The sequence below is a fragment of the Drosophila tropicalis genome, unplaced genomic scaffold, assembly GCF_018151085.1.
Source record: "Drosophila tropicalis isolate 14030-0801.00 unplaced genomic scaffold, ASM1815108v1 contig_845, whole genome shotgun sequence".
Classification (NCBI taxonomy): domain Eukaryota; kingdom Metazoa; phylum Arthropoda; class Insecta; order Diptera; family Drosophilidae; genus Drosophila; species Drosophila tropicalis.
This window is the reverse complement of record NW_027173338.1, coordinates 7,581,866-7,603,940: the sequence shown is the minus strand read 5'-3', so window position 1 is coordinate 7,603,940 and position 22,075 is coordinate 7,581,866. Positions and strand designations below refer to the sequence as shown.

General features: G+C 34.9%; 3 protein-coding genes across 4 annotated transcripts; 1 reads left to right on the top strand and 2 right to left on the bottom strand.

The window, feature by feature from the left end:
* Nucleotides 1-246: 246 nt before the first annotated feature.
* Nucleotides 247-5,301, bottom strand: cta (Guanine nucleotide-binding protein subunit alpha cta). Its single transcript, XM_068294361.1, has 6 exons — nucleotides 4,428-5,301; nucleotides 3,194-3,332; nucleotides 2,921-3,126; nucleotides 2,368-2,499; nucleotides 2,157-2,296; nucleotides 247-1,433 (listed from the first exon to the last, which is right to left on the bottom strand). The coding sequence occupies exons 1-6, from the start codon at nucleotides 4,806-4,808 to the stop codon at nucleotides 1,073-1,075; spliced, it is 1,359 nt and encodes a 452-aa protein (XP_068150462.1). The 5' UTR covers nucleotides 4,809-5,301; the 3' UTR covers nucleotides 247-1,072.
* Nucleotides 5,302-5,512: 211 nt separating this feature from the next.
* LOC137580534 (uncharacterized) lies at nucleotides 5,513-8,162 on the top strand. 2 transcript variants are annotated; one of them, XM_068294618.1, is made up of 4 exons: nucleotides 5,513-5,749; nucleotides 6,042-6,530; nucleotides 7,406-7,634; nucleotides 7,773-8,162. In XM_068294618.1, the coding sequence occupies exons 1-4, from the start codon at nucleotides 5,665-5,667 to the stop codon at nucleotides 7,984-7,986; spliced, it is 1,017 nt and encodes a 338-aa protein (XP_068150719.1). In that variant the 5' UTR covers nucleotides 5,513-5,664; the 3' UTR covers nucleotides 7,987-8,162. The 2 variants fall into 2 exon arrangements, with proteins under 2 accessions (XP_068150719.1, XP_068150720.1); XM_068294619.1 differs by lacking the exon at nucleotides 7,406-7,634 and having other exon boundaries at nucleotides 5,531-5,749; nucleotides 7,773-7,836.
* A 1,099-nt stretch (nucleotides 8,163-9,261) lies between these two features.
* hrm (hermes) lies at nucleotides 9,262-21,880 on the bottom strand. The gene is given in 6 exon segments (XM_068294617.1): nucleotides 9,262-10,576; nucleotides 10,579-10,936; nucleotides 11,105-11,231; nucleotides 11,298-11,525; nucleotides 12,905-13,007; nucleotides 21,374-21,880. Coding segments are annotated over 5 exon segments (1,986 nt in total). The 5' UTR covers nucleotides 13,005-13,007; nucleotides 21,374-21,880; the 3' UTR covers nucleotides 9,262-9,403.
* Nucleotides 21,881-22,075: the final 195 nt, after the last annotated feature.

Below are 22,075 nucleotides of genomic sequence, written 5' to 3'. Positions count from 1 at the left end.
TTAAAAGTTGTTTTATCTCCAGTCGATGAAAGGTGACTTTCTTCTGGAAACTGTATAATAAAAAAAAAAAAATATATATATATATATATATAAAACAAATATTTAAAACCTCTTTAAATTGTGTATTAATTTTATGATATTCATATATCTCAATATCAATATCTCTTTTTAGATTTTAGAATTTGAAAATTATATTATTTTATGCGATTTATAAAAACTAAATTTTCAAAATTATTAAATACTTAATTGTTTTTGTAAATAATTCACTTTATTTCATTGATTCTTCGTATTCGATATTTGTTCCATATTTAATAATTGGTGTATTTCTTTCTTTTCTTTAATTGGTACATTTGTCGGACTGCTGACTTTGTTCTCTAAGAGAACAAGTTCGCTGCTTAAATTTAGGCTCTATCTCTCACAAACACATTCATTTTTTTCTTTTTGTTGATTTTTTTTTTTTGTGTATAAACTAAAGTATGTATATACGAGACGACTTTTGAACTACAATTGTAGAAATTTTGTAGTAAGAATACAGTAGAACATATATATATAATATATATATATTATATGGTACTATATGCTTGTATATAAATATCAAAATACATAATCCGAATTCTTTTCATTTTTGAGTTAGTTGTATATAGCATATAAGTCTGAATTGTTAGCTGGAGAAGCGCGCGCACGAACACATACACAATAAATTATATACATTTATGCATAAATAAAAATACATCATAATACATGTAAATGCTTAAAAAAAATATTATATATATAAGAATAATAGCAATAATTCAATTAAATACAATGATATACATATATGCATATACGTATATATTAATGAATAATTAAACCATTTTAAAAAGTTAACAACAATTGTGTGTGTGGGGGAAGGGGGGAGTTGGGTAAGGGGCCAAAAATAGGACGTTCCTGACAGCTGCTGGCACTTGCGTTTCATTTTAATTCATATTCATATATATATAAATAGTTGATTTTGTTTTTGTCAGAGATTCCTGGATCTGGTTAGTATCAATTGGTTTTTGTTTCGTTTTGGATGGCAATTGGTTAGGCGGCACTACGCAAGCATCAGAGCACTCAGATTCCGTTGCAGTATCGTGTCCTTGACCGAATTGAACACCACATTTATATTTCTCGTATCTATGGCAGTGGTAAAGTGATGATAAATCCGACTTGTGCTCGTACTCCGTTGCACACTCATAAACATTTGCAATATAAAGTTTTGCACATCGAGCAATGAGTGCGGATTGCCCTTATATTGAGGATAGTACCAACGTATATCAGTCTCGGGATTGCATACTTTCTTCTCGAGCAAATCGGTTTTGTTTAAAAATAATATTATTGAAATGCCTTTAAAGGTGTTGTTATTTACAATCGTATCAAATATATTTTTTGATTCCTCCAGGCGGTTGGTTTTTCTGCAACAAAAACAAAAAAAATAAATATTATTATAAAATATACATGATTATATATTTATATTCTTATATTTCGCACTATTTTGAGATTATTACTTTTTTCTTTGAATATTTTAAATATTGTCCATCTTAACTCACTTATATTTTACAATTGATAATAAGATTTCAGAAAATTGTTTTAAAAACAATATTTTTTCTGTTTATAGTTCAAAATATATATTTTTGGGGGCTCAAGAACCCGAAAAGGAAGTCTCCCAATATATGTATGATAGCGAAGAAAATAAAGAAAAAGGTTATCAAAAATAAGGAAGCAAACATACATGGACATTTTTAAAGAAGTTTTTTAATTAAAGGAAACAAAATTGTACATATATATTTATTAAACAATATGATGACATCATTCGGCTTTTTAATAATTAGACCAATTCATAAGATCTTGGTGCATTTAAACAATCGTAAATTGTTAAACAAACTCAGAAGCTGTAACTTTTATAAAAAATATTTTGCAGAGCAGAAAAATTTACAATGGATTAACAACTTTTTAGAGTTCATTAGAAAAAATTGTTATCCAAAATCCAAAGATTAAACTTGGATAAATGCAAATGATGTCTTATGTACATTACATTCACTGGGTAAATATGTACAACAAATATTCTAATCAGCTTTGTTCACAACAATTTACTTTAACTACTCAAATTTCTTTCGTCATATTTTATATGCACTTACCTGTCTTCAGCAAGCACCTGATCGAATTCCGAACTAGAGACAAGGAATATAATCGATGTAACAGATGTATCAAAACATTTGGTCCACTTTAGACGCTGCGTACGCTGACCTCCCACATCGACAAACACAAATGGAATGTTCTATGGAAATAAAAAAAATGTATATAGAAGATTTTGCATATGATTTCTTGATGTATGTATAATCAACTCACCTGTACTTTAACGCAAAACTCAGAGACACCTTTAGTTGCCTTGCGACAGTGCAGTATATCTTTGTGTGTGGGCACATAATCCGGTTTGGCCAGCCGCTCGATTTCGTCTAGAAAATAGCTAACCGAATCGCTCTGCAAAAAGAAATACCAATAACAAAATGCATATCAATTAAAGCTGGTATTAACTTTAACGTATTATTAGGCTAACGAAAGAAAATTAACTATAATTAATATTGTTGCAGCTTAAAAACAATTAAATTTTGGTGATCAATCAATGGTCAAGAAAGACAGATCCAATACATAGAAAATGCATTGTAAAATATAAAACTATTGAAATTTTTGACATAAGTAAGGGTATAATGAAAATGAACTTGTAAATTACTTAAAAAATACATTAAAAATCATTTCTAGCACATTTTTTAACACCTTTTAACTTGGTTTTAAAACAAAAATTGCAAACCTCTCAAACTCAAATGAAGCTTTAAATTTAATTAACTGTATCGTAATGGAAAAACAGTTTATGGGAACTTAAACATAATTGCTAAAACCTTACAATTTGAAATTCACGTCGTCGTTCGTAGGCCCTTCGGATGCCTCGATCTTGCCACAAACGTGTTATTAGTGGTGCATATTCCATAAATTTGAGTGCCTCTATTGCATTGCATTCCATTAATTTGGCTTCATTAGCGTCCTGTTCGCGTCCATCGCTGCCCCAAGAGATATCCAATTTTTCGCGGGCATCTAAAAGAACCTGCATACCTGGAAATAAAAATAAACATCAACTTAATGAGTTTGAGAATTTGATAAAAAATATACCCTTACGTACCTCTTATAACATTTTGGTATATCACATGTTGGTATTCGCGCAACAGCTCGGGCTCAAAATTAACACCGTGTATGATGCGCATCTGTTTGAGAAACGTTGATTTGCCCGATTCTCCAGCGCCCAGAAGCAAGAGTTTCACCTAGAATACAGGAATGTGGGTTAGTGTTTAGCGGGAGCAAGATTTTTTGCGCGCAATAAAATAAAACTAATTAAAACCTTGACCGATAAAAAATAAATGAAAATAACAGACCATATAACTGAACTGAAAATGAAAGAGACTCGTGTGCTGTGCTGTGTGTGTTAATTGAATGCCTTTTGTGTGAATAAGACACTTTTTTTCTGATGATTGCCTAAATGATGCAACAATCAAAAAAAACCCCAAAGGCCACAGCCAGAGCCAAACCCAATTCCAACAGCGGAAAGTGAAAATTTTTGGCTGACGCCTTTGTTGTTGTTATTGTTGCCTGGGCGGATCAGCGGACAAGCTGACCAAGCTGACCGTCCGACCAGGCGGCTCATGCGGGCTTGAAATACAACAAAATACATATGTAAATAAATATGCTTGATAAGTGAGTAAGTCTGCACACAGCATACATATACTATATCGGCATCGGCTCGAACTCTGTGTATGTATGTATGTGTGTGTGTGTGTGTGTGTGTGTGTGGGTACAAGCAAATTAATGCTAATTATTTAATTAAACAGGAATACCCACAAAGTAGAGAATGAAGTATGAAGTTTATATGGTTTTTCTTTTGCTTAGGATAAAAGAGCAAAGATCTGAGAGCTGAAACTCTGAAATATTTATACCAATGTATACATTCACTAATATTAGATTATGTTTGACTATTATTTATGTCATTTATTTATTTTAGTTCCTCAATTCGGTAATTTCCTCGATCTTGGACTGTGGTCGATAATTTCTCTTATCACTTATTTTATTTAATATAGTTTATTTAGCTTATTAGCAACTCTCCTTTTGCTATATACGCCGAACCAAAAGGGAACTAAACTAACAAATAACTTTAAACTATAAACAATTGTGAGTCCAAGTGATTATCTTTATAATCCAAGTTTAGGCAGATGCTTGACAACATTACAATATTTTATCTCAAAAATAAACATTAACTAACGGCACATGATAAAATGATTAACTGGCACTGAGTCATATGGTTATACATTTATTGGCGCTTAAGTTAAGCCATTTCTGTTTGCTTTTGGAATTATTTGTCTTACCTGCCGTCGAAACGCATGCTTTTCCTTCTCTAGAAACTTATCAATCTCTTTGGACTTGTAGCGTTGCTCCAGCTCCTCGGGTGTGCTGCGCAGTCGCACCAAATAGGTGAGAAAATTGCCGCAGCATCGCAGGCAGGCGAAACGGGAAGATTGCAGGCGACTGCCCTGACGACGCAGTTGCTCAGCTCCATCCGATATGAAACCACCGCCGCCACCCTCATTTATGCCACCCACTCCCCCGCCGCCATCAGCAGGATGATGATGATGGTGGTGGTGGTGGTGCTCCTCCATGAGATGGGTCAGGGTACCAGTTCGTGTATCGTTGTTGCTGCTATTGTTGATAGCTCCGTGTGTTAACGTGGTCAACGTAATTCTGGACATGGCCAACGCCTGACGTGCACACTTTCTTCTCGCTCACACAAACACACACACACACACACGCGCGCAGACAGCAGCTGCAGCTGTACGTTTCGTTGTTGTCCACTGACTCTGTTATTGTTTTTACTTGTTCTTGATGTTGTTGTTGTTGGTTTCCTTGTTCTCCGGTGCACTAACACACACACGCTAAATTTAGCCTCGCCTCGTCTGGCGCTTATTGTTTTGGTGGTCTTCTCTCCAAAAGATCGCAATATCTTGACCACAAACACGACCCCGACCCCGCCGCCGCTTGAGTTTCACTTTTACTTGACTCCGCCAGCATTGCAGGTCTCCACCTCTCCGCAAAGAGAAATGAAAATCCGCACAATATGCACTCGCTCGCTGACGATGCTAACTAATCCACAACTCTTGAATTATTAATTTGCAATTTAATTTAATCTTTTTAATTACGCGTCTTCATCGTCTTCGTAAATTGTGCAAATACAAAAGTAAATAGAGGAGGCGCGGTCACACTGTGTATTGAAATCTGGTCACGCTAAAATACGATAAGCACATAACAGGGCTACCCTAACACAAGAAAAACGATATGCCCATAGTCTGATAATAAACAGTTTTAAAATATATCACAATTACAAACTCTTCAGAATCAAGCAGTGCATAATAAAATCAATGTTCGAAAACACTTAAATTTTAAAAATTCAGTAAATTTTTGTATGCAAAATTTGTTATATGCTCGATATGCATGTAACCTGACAGCCCTAAAATATCAAAACTATCCGGATTGTTATTTATTTGTTTTCGCTTAGTCGTCGTGATAGTGTCGTTTTGATTTGTTTTGTTGAAATATAACAAAAATAAGATGTTTATTAATACCGGCAAAGTTTCTTTGCTGTATGCAGCTCGTCTACCTGGCAGTGGGGTGCAATATTTTAAGAAATATACAGGTAATTATAAATGTTTTGGCCTTGGAAAGCAACTCCTTCAGTGTGGAGGGTGCAGAAGGTCAACTTAGGTTAATCTGATTAAATTGGCGACAATCAGAGCAGAGATGATGATGATAATAAATAGATTTAACTCAATTGAATTCAATGTGTACCTCTATGTACATATGTACATACATATACTAAGTTGGATTTTGCCCTCTGGTCGCCTGCCAAACTGCGCAATTTTTAGACTTTATACTATATGTTCATCTTTATTTTAAATATTAAAAACATTTCCATTTCTTTTATTTAGCCATTCAACCTTTTCACACAACAGCCGCCAGCCAGAACTATGTAGACCCTGCTCCCCTGCCGTTGCCCATCAATGTGGACGCCGCAGAGACCACACGCTTCTCGCCCCAACGTTCACGTGATATTTCGGCCACCGTGATAATGGCACAGGCACCTATTTCGACCATTGACATTACCACGGATAATAGTTATAGCGGCTCACAGGGTGCCACAGTTGGTTTGTCCCCGGATGATCCTCATGTCCAATCGTATGATTGCTTTGGTGCTGTCAGCTTGAACTCGGTGATGCAGAGCAATGTTCCTCAGCCATTTGGAGGAATGCATAAGTTCTCACATTTAAACATGCCCGGTGGTCAATGGTCCCAGGAATTCAAGTTTACATCACAGAATATGCAGAGTTCACATTATCGTGCCTTGCGTGACAATACCCGCGCCGATTGGGTGACATACGATCAGAATGCCACCTTGAATACTGGAAGAGGAGGTCAAGGTGAGCAGCATTTCGCATTATAAATAACCTGTTGCATGTGTTAGGCGCAGGCGCAGATCAAATTTATGAACCAAGAGCTACCCAAAAAAGTTTTCATTAATATATTAAACGGAAAATTCTTTCCATCGATAAAAGATGAAATGATTGTACTAAGGCAAGCAGATTTCATGACCAAACTTAGACCGCCCTACGAAAAGATTTATGGACATTTTGTTGGGCCTCGTCTTATACGTCACGTATACTAATACTTACTTTGGTAATAATCTTTGAGATATATTTTTAATGCATATATGTACATAGTACATATGCCGACTATCACGTATACGCAGTGAGTGACAGCTGGAATACCAATGAATGAGTGAATGAAATAATGAGTTTAAAATCGTAGTTTAGTTAGGCAATTCTAAAATTCTACCGTATTCAGCAATAGGGAGTAAATGACAAAATTATTAACCAATTTTGAGGCTTTGTATTCTTTTTTAGACACGGTTCAGTTGATGAAAAAAAGAAAGCATAAATTTGGTTCGATTTGATAGTTAAAATTTAAAAAAAAGAGTTTCAAAACTTAAGATTATAAAATTTAGGTCTTCTGAACAAATCCAATATGTATATATATTTTATTAGGGTGTAAACTAGAAAAATTCTCACAAATTTAAAGCTTTTAAATTTCATAAATTGTCAAGTACTTTCAAATATTCATCTAATTTTATGATTTTTAGTGCTGTTTGAATTTGTTTTGAGGCCATAAGTTTATTAAAGTTGTAGGTAAAAACTAAAAAATTGTTGTGCAAACTGTGTAGAAACTGGGGTAGCAGCTTGGGTAGCTTTTGACATTTGGCCAAACCTCATTTGCATTACATTTCATTGCATGTCAGGCTTTCCCATACGTCGCAACTTTAGCACAGAGCGCGGGGCGACATCATCTACTACCCCATCAGCAGCAGAAGCATCAGCCATACGAACGGATGCATCCACAACGCCAGAGAGTTTGAGTAAAAAGGAGCAACTGAAGCGTGCCTTTAAAGAGTATGGTGCCACCATTGTAGTTTTCCATGTGGGCTTGTCATTAATGTCGCTGGGTGGTTTCTATGTACTCGTAAACAGGTAAGAACTAACACACCCGCACACTACAAACATCTGCATGTGTCTAACTTTAGTTGTAGCACAAGCTAGTAGTTTATTTTTACCTATTTTGCATTCAAATACTAATGGTAACCTCCCTTATTTATTTTGTAATTGCAGCGGCATAAATTTCGTGCCCATTTTGGAATACCTTGGCATTGAGTCATCGGCCATTGGAGAGAAATTGGCCACTGGCAGTACATTCGTTGTCGCCTATGCTGTCCATAAAGTGTTTGCTCCCCTTCGAATAAGCATTACCTTGGGATCGGCTCCGTTTATTGTGCGATATCTACGTGCCAAGGGATTCATGAAGCCAAAGATTAAAGGCAACTAAATTAACCTCCTATCAATAATTTACGACTATCCATATTATTATATTATTCATTTGTGTGAAAACATTATATATTTGTATACATACCTTGTTATGATTTTCATTACCAAAAATATACAACACAATTGCAAATGTTTTAAAAACATTAAAATAAAAAAACAAACAAATTTTGTGATAGATTTTTTCAATAGTATACTTATTTTTAAGTGCCTAACTACAAGACGGATGAACTCATTTTACAAATGAACTATATTTAATACGATTGATTTAAGAAGAGGATTCTTTAGTTAAGTTCTTGAAATTTGTCGTTTTAGTGCAGATTTTAAAAAATATTGGAAAAATAGCAACGTTAAAAGCATAACCCGGCACGTGACCGTTTTCGATTTTAAATAAGTATATCGAGAATCGAAAATGATATCTTATTTTGCATTTCTTTTCAAATATATTTAACCAGTTAATATGCTTTCAATACGTTAGTTATAGTCAAAGTTATTGAATTATTCAAAATCGATTGGGAATTGAAACATTTTACATTAGAAAGTGACTGGATGAAAAGAGGTTTAATTGCTTTATTTTTGGCCTAATAGAAGCCTAAAACCGCTTCTGAAAGAGTTTATACTTATTTGTAATTAAAGAGTTGGAAGATTTTGGAAGAACATTTGTCACTTCATTCTGAACCTGAATCACTTCGGTTCTCTCTCAGCTTTTTGAGGAGCTCTATAATGGACATTCCATTTGGGGGGGAGTTCAATTTCTCTCCATTAATAGAAGGTCCCTAACTAATCCAACTAAATAAAACCTTTCCCGTGAATAAATAATAAACACAATTTTACAATTTACAATTTCTTCAAGTTCAATTTATGTGTTTTTCTTGGCATTTCTTTTTGTTTTGTTTTTCTTGTTGTTTTGTATTGTTTTTTTTAGTTGATTTTTTTTTTCTTTTTGCATATTTATAGAAAAAATAGTTATAATTTCTTAGTTGTTCACTACACACTTTACATTTTTTTTCTCACTTTTTTGTTTTGTGGTTTTATCTTTTATGGGCTTAAGCTATAAATAATTTGATTTGATGTAAACAATAATTGTAATTATACAATATAATAATTAAGACTTAACAGTTAGACAAAAAGCTGCTGGAAGAAACAAATTAACAAATTTCCAAATGAATGAATAAATTTCTCCCCCCCCACCCACTTAGTTTCAAACGTTCTACACATATATGTATGTTCCCCCCCAAACACAAGCCCCCCCCGTCCCATGATTCATATTTCATCGTCCTTCTCGTTCACACTCTTTCTTTTTGTACGCATTTTTTCTTGTTTAAAGCCTAAAAACTAATTATAATTGTACGTCAATCGCCGTAGTCTGCCCCGAATAAATGAATAAATTTTTTCGTTTTGTTGTTGTTGATTTTGCATGTTTAGTAAGTATTGATGGCCTCCTCGTCGATTTGCGCTTCGAGTTTTTCCTCCTCTTTGGCTTTGCGTCGCTGTATCCAGGGCATAAAACTCCACAGACTCGCGCCGGCAAGTAATGTCAGACCCAAGGCATGGAAGAGCGGATTATAATCATTGACCGCTTCGGCCCAAGCATTGCACAAGGGTGGTCCGACCAACTGAAGAAGACCATTGACAAACAAACTGATGCCATACGATGAGGTCAGACGTTCTGTGCCCAGCATATCGGCCATAATAACGGCCGTTATGCCCACATATATGCCGGAAGCGAGTCCAAAGAGGGCACACCAGAAGCAAACATGGCTATACGAATAGGCGAATGGTAGTAGAGCTAGCGAAACACCCGATACTGATAGTCCACCAACAAAGTACCATGTCTTAGGTATAAAGCCCATATCCGATAGTGCTGATCCTCCAATACGTCCAATTAAATCGGTAGCCGAGACAACAGACAACAAGTATGCCGACAAGGATTTGTCAAAATTTCTTGCCAAACCAAATGAGGGCAAAAGTATGATAAAGTTGGTGTAGCTGATGGCATTGGTTGAATTGGAGATGAGTATGACCAAATACATGGGATCCTTAAGCAGGCTAAGGTCAAAGAATTTCGAACGTTCCGATGCCTGCTTTTTGCCACCTTTCGTTTTATCTGAATCCGGTATAGCATCTTGTCCACTCGTGGCATCTCTGTCTCCTCCAGCACCAGAGCCGGCCGAGCGTAGCGATAAATGTGACGAGAATTCTTTGGGTTGGAAGGATAGAGTGCTTCCATGATATGGTGTACTAACGTACAAGAAGCTGCTCGTCGATGGTGAACGCTTTGACAGGCGCGTTCTCGATGTATTCCTAAGCGTTAGTTTATTGGAACTTGAACGTCCTTCGGGCACGGCATAAAGAGATGATTGCGAATTCAATTGTCCCGGCGTGAAGGTTTGGTTTCTCTGTGGCAATCTCACGGGTGTGCTTATTTTGCGCGTTCTCGGCTGGAACTCATCACCGGGTTTCGTATAATTCTGGACCACAGCTGCTGAGGCACTTCGGACAAACTGTTGCTTATCATCATCGGGCAAATACAGCGGAGATGGGGGCGAATTGTAAGGCAATAGTCGTTTCTCTCCCCCACCTGATCTGGATCTTCAGCCGTTTCGTCAACGTTCTCGAATTTCATCACAATGCCAATATCCTCCTCCTCGGGTATATCTTCCAATGCTTGGCTAGCACGTGGCACTCGAATCATATGCTGTTCCACAGGCTCATAGAACAAGGCAGCCACAAAGACATTCAATGTGATGCCACCCATGATCAAGCAAGAGCCACGATAGCCATAAGTTTCCAGAAGCCAACGGAGTACGGGCGGCAGTATAATGCTACCCAGGGCACTGCCCGAGATGCAGAGGCCATTGGCCAGACCGCGATATTTCACAAAATACGATGTGACAATGTATACTGTGGGCGGAAAGGAGAGCCCGGCGCCAATGCCAACCAGAACGCCATAACTGAAAGAAGAAAATATGATATGTCACTTAAATTCTTACAACATTCTTTAAGTTTTTGAAAATCAGGGACCGTAAAGTATTAATTTAGTCCCCATCTTACTTCAAACATTCTTTGGTTCAAAAGCCATTCGAAAGTTAACTTTTTACATATTTTGTTGGCGTATTTACCTGATATACAAGTATCCAACGGATGATGCCCAAAATGATAATATCATGCCCAATGAGGCCGATGCGCCTCCAAGCAAAGTAACCGTACGATATGAATACTTAACTGAGAGTATACTTGATACAGGTCCTGTGAGGGGGGAAAAAAAGGGTAAATCAGTTTTAAAGTTCTCTGGTTTGTATATTTAAAACTTACCCAATGAACTGTACAGAAAGTAACATAACGCCGGTATCCATGATGCCTTTGTCGATGAGACCTTAAAGGCTTCCAAAAATTCAACGAATAGAACGCCAAAGCTTTTAATTGTGCCAGGGATGAGAATGTTGGTCAAACATGAGCCAAATAGGACTAACCAACCCCAGCCTCCATCGGGTGGTACCAAATCGAATTCGCAGCTATCATCCTTCTTTTTTAAAAGACTAACTGTTGGGATGAAACGAAAAAACAGGACGTATTTTTGTATTAATTGAAAGTTTTTAGGAATTCTCGCTGTTGCTTACTCGGTACTCATCACTTTTTACTTATTTTTTGCATTACTCGCTACTGAAAAAACACAACAAATCTGATCTGAGAGAATATGATTTTGCCCACAGCTGTTTTCTGTTTTTGTGATTTATATTATTCATATATAGATTAAGACCACTGAGTCTCCCAATTCCCACTCCAAAGTCAAGTACCTTACAAATATTAATAAGCCCAACCCAATTACTTTTCAAGTATTTGCAATGTTTTGACTGCTTTTTCGCTTCTTACTTAAATCCCGAGACCTTCAAGTAAGAGAGCCAGATATCTTATCAAAGTGTATCACTGGGCAGTGGTCTGTATTCAAACACATAAATTCAGTTGGTTCCATATATTCTACTATGCGTCCACGAGGCCTCGTGGCCATCCACCAATCAAAAGACAAGCCAAATGAGACTTAATTTCTCTTGTTTTTTTTTCCCTTCACCACCGAAAACAACACATCTTATCTTTGAGTAGCATTTTGTGTGAATACCAATCTCCTGATATTATATTATTTTTTTTTGCACGGGGTGATCGGGCGGCTAAGCCGGCAAAACGTGTCCCGGACTAACCAACGTGCTTTGATCGCATAGAAACCAGGGAAACACTGAAATCTTCTACGTCAAAGATAGGGGCAGGCAGGCAGTTAAAGGGGCCCCTATACACATTTGTCGTTTACAATCTCCACGAGTTTTCTTTTTCGTTTTGTCGTTTGTATATGAAATGACTCAATAATAATTGCGCTACTCAAACTCTGACAACAGTTAAATCATTGTAATAAATTAATAGGTTTCTGGAGAAAACAAATCAGTAAACATTCGCGACTGTACTTGGGGTTTCTTGGGGATGAGATGAGAGATAAGGGGTTTTCTATGGCTAATAGTGCATTCGACCTTTTGTGGTGACTGTACTCGATTAAATATTCGCGCTTTGTAATGTGAGAGATTATCAGATGGCTTTTGCGGTCACTAAATGACCTTTAAATAATATTTATAAGCCTAATGCATTATCATTATATATACAATATAAACATCATGACGTCGAAAGATATTAGAAAAATTTGATCGATTCTACAAATGAATCATTCGTGTAGACAAAGACCTTAAAATGTTTTTCAATGTTTTTTGTTATTGTTTACTGATCGATTAGGTTGATCGATCAAATCCAGAGACATAAAGAACATCGTTGTAGTGTAGAATGGCCAGACTTTTGATCGTATCGTCTATTGAATGGGGTTTTTAGGGGTGTTTCCCCATTTTCAAAGTGCGTTGTTGTTGTTGTAGTTGTTGTTTACTGACCTGTTTTATCACTATTTTCTTTTGTGGTTCCATTTAATTTATGATCTTTGCTGTTTGCTTTATTTGCATTTTGTGTACTTATAACTTTTTCCTTATGCATGGTCTGTAAGAAGAAGAGAAAGAGAGAAAAATATTTTTGATGTGTGTTTTTTTTTTGGATTTGTCAGGGAAAGAAAATAAAAGAAGCAGAATTTCGTTTTTAAATATTTGTTATTCAGAATATATGTAGGTAAGTATAAATGGATGCGGGCGGAGGGGAAGGTGGAAGAAGGGAGATGTCGAGGTGAGATGTGTATATAGTATATACATACATATGTAGTTTAGGGCTACAAGGTGTGATTCACGAATATCGGGGGAACAGAGGAATTGAGAAAACAGGAAATTGCGCACCATATGCTTTCTACAAACAGTGGCGGATTTATAGTCATGGCCGCCCTAGACCATCTAGTATTAACTGCCCTTTATTTGCTTCCCATCATTTAGTATTAACAATACGTATACGCACGGTGTGACATCTAAATGATTAGTCGTATACTATAGCTTGTTTGTTTAGCTAGTTTAATCAGCAGGAGACTTTGCTTATGATCTAAATATTTTTAATGTCAAAACTAATTGAGAATTACAAATAAAGTTATCTATTGTTTGGATTCAAGATTTAAGAATTTGTGTTTTAAATCCTATTGTTTAGTTTAATAACAAATATTTATAGTTTGTAGAATCTACGAATGCTGAGTTTGGCTATTAGATTTTTAAAGACCACTTTGTTTTTAGCTATAACAACACAAACACAATCACGCATTTTACACCACATATTGTTTGAGGCTGAGAGAAGGCGTTGATATACATATATCTGGTGCAAACTGGTAAGCATTCTCAATGCCGGGCTATTTGTCTAATCTCTGTGGACCTCCTCCAGTAATCGGTCGCTTGCTGCTAAATGCCAAACTTGTTTCGTCATTATAAACGCATAGCACTGAAATTGCGATAACAGACTCTCGTCGGTCAGGCTCACAGTGCAAAATCCACAAAAAATCAGAACATCGAAGCGCAAAGTTTTCTATTCTATGATGGCCCAGCAACCCATTTGTGATGTTTTTTGTTTTCAATTTGTTTTGTTTTCCCCCATGACTCATAGAGACCACCAAGTGGGCGGACAATCGGTCGCTATGTGCCATGATCAAGGATCATGACATTTGTGAATGTTCTCCAACAATAATATGTGTGTTCTTTTTCTCTCTTGTTGCTTTCTGTTTTTCATTTCGTTTATTCATAATTTGCGTTGTTGTCGCGCTATATGATGAAACTTTCCTCTACATCCTCACACCAATTCCCCCACCAACCAATGACGTCATGCTTCCCCGAACGATATAAGAATAATGGGGGAATCGTACACACGTACATACATACACATACATACATAAATACTAATGTACATATATTTCACTCTCAAGGCAGAAAAATGAAAAGCACCAAGATATTGATTGAGTTGGTTAATAATAATGGGATATACATATGTACATATGTTTGTATTGTAGATTGGGCTATGGATTGTATAACAAGATGTTGAGAAGGCGGAGAGAGTGCCAGAATCTATAAATCTTTAATAATAAACTTTGAGGGCTCATCAAAAAATTTGCATTAATCGCAAAATAGAAGTGCAAAAATTGTTGTTAGATTGTCAAATATACATTACTTATAAGTAAGAAAGTAGATATTACAAAGTTTTTAACTTAAACTTTGTAATGTTTTTATTTGCAAATCCATTTTTATGGCTTCTTAACTAGAAGATCAAATCATCATCTTAGAAGCATCTCAGCATCTTAGAATCATTTTAAAGTTTTAAAATAAACCAAAAAGTATTTTAATGCTAATTGACAAGGTTTTAAGAAAATTCTAAATTTTTCATACTTCAGCTAGTATTTAATATATTTAACATTAGGGATATGGAAAAAGTTAAAGTTAATAACAAGTTTCAAGTTTAAACAACCGAAGAGTACCAAGGAACTTGCTAGTCTATAGATTTTGTTCTTTCTTTCAGATACTTTCAAACACACCCTCGTATTGTGGTATGAATATTTTTGTAGAAATGTTCTCATCCAAAAGAGAAAGTAACCCAAATAAAGAATCATTAAGAAGGAGAATCAACACAAAATAAAAGCACAATAATTGAAGTTTTAAAATACACAAATTTTGTATTTCAAAATACTTAATCTGATCACGTGATTGAATGTAGAACGAGCTTTTGAAAGTGTAAAGAGATTTGATCACTCTTATGATTTATTTATAACACATTTAAGACATTTACTTGAAACAATAAAACAATTAATTCAAATCCAACCATGCCCCAACATTAGAGTTTGTTTTGACGTCACAATGAACATATTTAAGGCAACAATAAACAGTCATAGAATATTTAATATGCCCTATAAGTGGGTGGTAGGCGTTAAATATGCAAATTTCCATAATATACACCTTATAATTTAAATATATAAACAACAGAAGGAAGAACATAACATGGACAAAATACAAACGACGCCATCAACTCATCATCTCATCGTCGTTGCGTTTGTTGCCCCCAATTCTTGTTATTGAAGGTCGTTTCCTGAACCGTTTTGTGATTAAAAAACACAAACTAAACGAAACTGAATTGTTGCCAACAAACAACAAATTACAGAACACACACACACACACACACATTGTAACAAATTTTCAACTCAATTCAATTCTAGTAATTGAAACGTATTGAAAACAATTACATTTATAATTACGAATGGGTGTCTCTGTGTGTGTGTGTACGAACTTTCCATTTAAATGAACACGAGGTCCAAGTTATTTTGTTTTTTTACAAGTTGCTTTTCAATTTGCACTCATTGAGATCAGAACTGACAAGAGACAGAGCAGAGCAGAGCATAGCTCAATTATTGAAATTGTGTAAATAATTTAGTAATTGTTTACGCCTAACAAAAAACATAAAAAAGCTCCCAAAACAAAAACATTTGATCAATGGAAATGTTGACAAAAACTATTTTCTCTAAAATTTAATTATAGTATTCATTATTAGCCTTGAAAATGTTAGGAACTTTTGTTGATTATTTTGCAGCTGTTCAACTGTATTAAAGAATTTTATTTACTAAACTTATATTTCTTCATTTATTTAAAATTATTCTTATTCACTATCGAAAATTTCAAACCTGTTGTACATTTCAAAAAGAAAAATATTGTTGTTAGGATTTTTGGTCACTTTAGTTATTCTAAAGAATCAAATAAAGTAAATTAAGTCAAGATTAGATTAAACATTCAAAAAATTCTTCATAATATTCAAAATTCTCCAACAGTTATCAAAAAAATAGTTTTTAAGATTTTTTAAAGATTTTTATTTAAATTAAAGCACTATTTAACTCAGAACTCACCCAAGAATTGTAAAAAATTAACGTTTTTTTAACTTTTCTTCGCAGAACTTCTCAAGGTGCGGTTTTTTTTGGTTTTGTCACGACTTCAAAGTCAGATGAGAGAAGCAAAAAGAATTAAAACGGTTGACACTTTCATTTAAGTTTCTATCGAGAATCGATTTAGGAAAACGTGCCATTTGTCCAGGTGATTCATGTGAGAACAAATTCTGCTTTACTTTGTTATAAATCACTTGGTCACAATTTTCAAATAATGACTTTAATAGTTTGTGAAATAAAACAGCTGCCTGGCTCACACAACAGTTTAAAAATAACAATAAGAGAATTATTTATAGGCTTTAAAAAAACACACACACACACACAATTAGTACACCCTCAAGGTGAGGTTAGACTGTTTACTTTTGTTTTCGTTTTATTTTTTCGTTCACTATATTCAAGAGGGTTTTGCGTTTTACCTTCTTGCAATGGTCGAAAAAGAGCCACTCAAGTTGCCTTAATTATTTGTTGCTAATTGCTGATAAAATATCTGTTTACTATTAATTGCTTTAGTGGCATTTGCCGATCCATATTTATTTATGACGTGTGCACTGCTTGAAGATTTGTTTTATACTACAAAGCGAAGCGTCAGAAAACCACAAACAATTAAGGGTCTGGGTCTGGCTGGCTCTGACTGCCTCGGCCGAGTCAAAACAATAACATGAGTAAGATAAGCTGGCGGGATCTCGAATATCATGATAAGAAAAACGACAAATCAAACCTTCAACCCACATATACAGCTGTTGCTAAAGAGTCGTAGCGAGGGGGACGAGAGGGACAAAGAGAGATAAAGAAGGCGAAAATTGTTCGCTTCCCGATTAAGGAAAAACATTCTTAGAAAACAAAAACGCACTTAATTGTTTACATAGAACGCACAGACCAAGGAGAGTGCGGAGTTAAAGGGGAATTTGGTAAATTTTTGTTGAGACAGGTCATAAAAGTAAGTACACTAAGATCCCTAAAGCCAAGTGCAGGTAGATAAACCCCTAGACTGGGAGATAGGTTGTCATCGTCATCAGAGACTCGGGTTGGTATTATTTGTTTCCTTTGCGTAGACAAAAGCCATTGCCAGTCAGACAATGAGTCGGCTGATGTCTCTTTTGTCAATTTACAAGCAAAACATGCTGGCATACATACACATGTACATATATAGTAAACAAGGGGAAATGCTAGCACGCAACAGCTGTTTCTTATCGATAATGCAGAGGCTTGTGTTGGTAGAGGGAGGAAAATAAAGTGCATTGGCCCTGAGAAACCCCAAACACTCCCACACACACACACACACACACGCACACATACAAGCTTTACTCATCAAGACAGAAACGTCTCAATTAGAGAGAAAGACAACATCCTCCTCCGCCTCCTCCATCACTCTCCCTCTATAAGGAAGCAACAATAAACAAAAGAGCTAAAGATTAAGACGCAAAAATCAAAGATTCCAAACAAATACTAAAAATACTAAATATCAAATGCATGAACAAATCTTTGTATGATTTTGCTTTTAGCACATATGAAAATTGTTTATTTAAATAAATGCTGTCTAATATGTATTTTTTTTAATTTTACTTAAATTCTACACTGTCTGCAAATCATTTTCCGATCCAAGACACTAACAAAGTTTCCAAATAAAGGTTTTAAATTAATCTGATAAAACCTTTTAAAAACAAAGTAGACAAGTGTTAAATTATCGAGTCCAAATCTGGATTTATAAATAAATTACTTTAACAACCAATCACAAAAGAAATCCGTGTTATTTGTTAGTAAAGATTTTCACTCGAAAACTTATTTATTACTACGAAATCGATTTCAAGTTAAGGCCTTTTCAAGAAAAGCCCCGACTATTACATTTAAAACATTAATTCCTTAAACCACAATTACTTTCAGATGTGTAACCTATAAAAAAATATAAAACAATTCCCACAGTGATTACAATTTCTTACACTTCTTTAAGCCACAAGATGTTGTTCATTCCTACTGCCTATTTAAAGAGCTATTAAATCATAATCGTCCGATTAATCAATAAGGTGTACCCAATTACATCACTGATGGACGTTTATTTATTAACTGATAATAATCAAAGCAAATGGCAATAACCAGAACCACCAGCGGCAAATGGAGGAATAGAGTTAACACAATTTCAAAGTGCTGCGTTTCATTTGGCGCGGCTCAAATCAAATATTGATATTTAAAGAGAAATGCCTTTTCAGTTCAGATAATAATTAATTTAATCAATATATATAAAAAAAAACAACAAGATTTTTTGGAACCCTGATGTTAATGTTAATGACTTTTGTGCAAATGCGTCATAAACTTTCAGCGTTGGTTTTATGAATAATTTTGATGTTGTTGTTGTTTTTTCGCAAATAAATCTTAATTGGAGAACGGTCGGAGAAGTTTGTGTTTGTGTCTGCTGCAAATTCAATCATTTTGTTGATATTCAAGTGAAATTGAAACCAGAATACTTTTTCTAATAGGAATGCCCAGCAATGATTATTTCGCGTCCATTGCCCTTCAAGCAAATTGAATCATATCAAGTGAATTTTGTTTTTTGTAGGACGTTTTTTGTGTCAACACTGGAAACGACCCCGAATTGTTTGTATGACTTAAAGTCTAGTTTTTTATCCATCGAGAATATTAAATTTCAGCTTCAGCTTCCTATGAACAGCCTTAGCAACGTCGAACGTATAAAAATGTATTTCATATGACAACAAAATTAAGCAGTGAATTGATTTTAATTGATTTCACATTTTAACTGTTCGTGAGTGAGTGAATAGAACAGAGTTGTTCACTAAACTAAGCAACTCAATATGTTTTCCTTCCTCAAAAATTATTATGAATAGTATGGGAAAAAATCGATGTTATTATCAATATGAGCAACTGGACAAGTGAGAAACTGAACAACTCAGGATTAAGTTAACCCTATTAAGTAATTTTTTTAATATTTTGGTTAAAAAATACTTTAAAACTGAAATTATAAAACAACAATACTTTAATGTGAACTAAATAAATACTATAATGTATTCAAATCGATAATGAATTCATGTATTCATGGTATTTGTCAGTCAGAAAACGGTTCGAATCGAACGTATTCGAAAATATGAGTTCTCGTTCCAAGATATTAAAGCTCTCATCTGGAACTCCCCTCTATTAAAGGACTTTAACGTTCTGAACTCTGAGCGAATCATACTATATACTATATATGTATATTGAAACATAAATATTTACCATTTAGTATTTACTTTAACCTTTTTTTTGTTATCTTCTTTGTGATTATAGCAATCAACAAATGTGTCACCTTATTATCAATTAAAGTGGTATAAAAAATAAGAGTGAAGTTTTTATACTCTGGCAAATTGGCATATCTTTGATTTAGTTAACAGATATCGTCATACTAAATATTAATATAATACTTTTCCACTATAAATATGCGTTTTAATTAAGATAATTGTTTGTTTTGGAGTGTTTTGGTTTTTTAATATTATGGTCGATTAAATATTTAGGCCGCAATATGAAGTCACTGGTCTAAAACAAAATAGTTCATATAGCAACCATAGCCAATTTTTTTTTTGGTCTGCTTAAGAGGATCACAGGCGGTTTTGTTCGGCGAGTTATCACCGTAATGTGGATCAACAATTATTAAGTTATTCATTTTAAACCAGTTTTTGTGAGTTTATAATGTAATAATTTATTGTTTTTTTTTTTTCGTTTTTTGGCCATAAATCAATGGCGAATCTGCGTATGATTTTTTGTTGGTGAATATCGAAGGTTTAGCACATTCGGAGGTATTATCTTAAATGATATCAATGTTGTTTGTTTAAAGTTATAGTTTTTATATACATATGATCCAGAAGAAGGGAAACTTTAACTGTTTGCTAAAGTCTCACAGAAATCTGATTTTTTGGGCTACACAATATTTTGGTTTTTAGAACACATCAAGGAATGGTTAGAAAGAAAGGTCGAAAACCCTTAATATATTATGATCTGTAGATACATACAGATGTAGACATAATCAGCCTCCAGCGGGTTGAAAATATCTTCTTCTTCTTTAATTCTGTTTCCCTACCCTAGCTAGTGTTTTGCAGCGGGCGAAAATACCTACATACATAAGGTCAACTCCCAAGGCTCACAATTTTAGGGTAGATCTCTCTGAGTCACCGCAGGTCGTCCAAAAGGATACACACACACACACACACAATGAATGCTTGAATGAGTGTACCTAAATATGTTTATGCCCTAACATTGACCCAATTTACTGCTGAGTATTTTTTAAGAACAAGAAAAAAACTAAACTAAAAAAAAATAAAGCGAGCAAACAAGTATTTTGTATTTGTATTGAGAGATAGCAAATACAAGCACAATAACAGCAACAATACGAACAACATCGGGCCCCCCTACAAACACACAGTCATTTTATGCTGCTGCTGCCTGCTGTAGTTTTTGTTGTTGTTGCTGCTGTTGTTCCCTCTGTTTGCTTGACGCGCGCGTATCGGGGCCTGGCGGCGATTGGCTGCAAGTAAAATAGTAGTTGATGTAGTAAAAAAGAGCAGCGTAACAACAACAACAACGACAACGACAACAGCGTCAACTTAGCAATAACAAGCAAATGGCATTGAGCCTTTGGACTTATCACAGATTTTCCATTAGAAATCAGATATTATTATAGTTGTGTGTTGTTAACTGTTGTTATTTCTACTATCACTCACGCCCACAAAACACACACTAACTAGGCAGTAAAATTTTTGGACTTTTTTTTTTTTTTTGCTTGATTTATTCAGTAGTTCATCGCCCTTGAAGCGCCAAATGCGACAAGCAGGAGAGAGAGCGAGAGCGAGACACAACGACACAGAGAGAGTGAGAGCAAGAGTGAGAGAGCGAAGAGGCGCTGGCTGCTGGGTCGGGTCAGCTGTTCGCGCTGTGGCGCACTTCTTCTGTCTCTGTCTCATACAAAATGTGCTAATGTTTTTTTTTTTTTTTTGGTTTTGGTTTTTTTCTTATTGTTGTTGTAGTTGGTATAAAAAAAACTCACCTTAAATTTAATTTCTTAGCTAATGTAAATTCGTCCAGGACCAGAGGGAGGAGAGGAGCCTCGTAACACCCACACGCACACGGACACACACTGACACTCACACAAATACATATACAGTTAAGACGCACGTTTTTATTTTGAATACAAATTTTCGTTTGTTGTTGCTTTTGTTGTTGTTGTTATTGGCTTTGACTGTTACATGACATTCACAATTCGCTGCACACAATTTTTTTTATTGTTTTAGCTATTTAGTTTTGTTGTTTTTTTTTTTTTTTATGGTGTAGCTAATATAATTTAGTGTTTGGTGTAAAAATCGTTTATTTACAAAAATGTTACACTATATACACGGTTTTTCTAGTTAAGCTATATGTATATACATATATGTATATCTCTATACATACACACGAATCTTGTTTGAAATATATTTACAAAAACAAAACTAAATTTTAAATTAAATTAAATTCATGCGCGAAACAAAAACACGTCGTTCTTCTTCTTCTGCGGAGCTCAAAATGAATTCGCCGCAAGCATTCAATTCGCCTTAAAAATCGATAATTTCGCCTTAAAATGTCGATTAACCGATAGGTTTTGCTCCGATAATGTCGATTAACCGATAGGTTTTGCTCCGAAAATGTCGATTAACCGATAGGTTGCCCTTTTAGTATCGATTCTTATTAAACTGATATCGATAATTATCGATAA

Bases quoted from the DNA above. Each gene is read 5' to 3' on its own strand.
- cta (XM_068294361.1), bottom strand. From the start codon at position 4,808: ATGTCCAGAATTACGTTGACCACGTTAACACACGGAGCTATCAACAAT. The intron at 3,333-4,427 runs GTAAGACAAATA...CCTGTATTCTAG, and splicing joins AGCATGCGTTTCGACGGCAG to GTGAAACTCTTGCTTCTGGG. The intron at 1,434-2,156 runs GTAAGTGCATAT...TTTTTGTTGCAG, and splicing joins CAGGTGCTTGCTGAAGACAG to AAAAACCAACCGCCTGGAGG.
- LOC137580534 (XM_068294618.1), top strand. From the start codon at position 5,665: ATGTTTATTAATACCGGCAAAGTTTCTTTGCTGTATGCAGCTCGTCTA. The intron at 5,750-6,041 runs GTAATTATAAAT...TCTTTTATTTAG, and splicing joins ATATTTTAAGAAATATACAG to CCATTCAACCTTTTCACACA. The intron at 7,635-7,772 runs GTAAGAACTAAC...TTGTAATTGCAG, and splicing joins TTCTATGTACTCGTAAACAG to CGGCATAAATTTCGTGCCCA.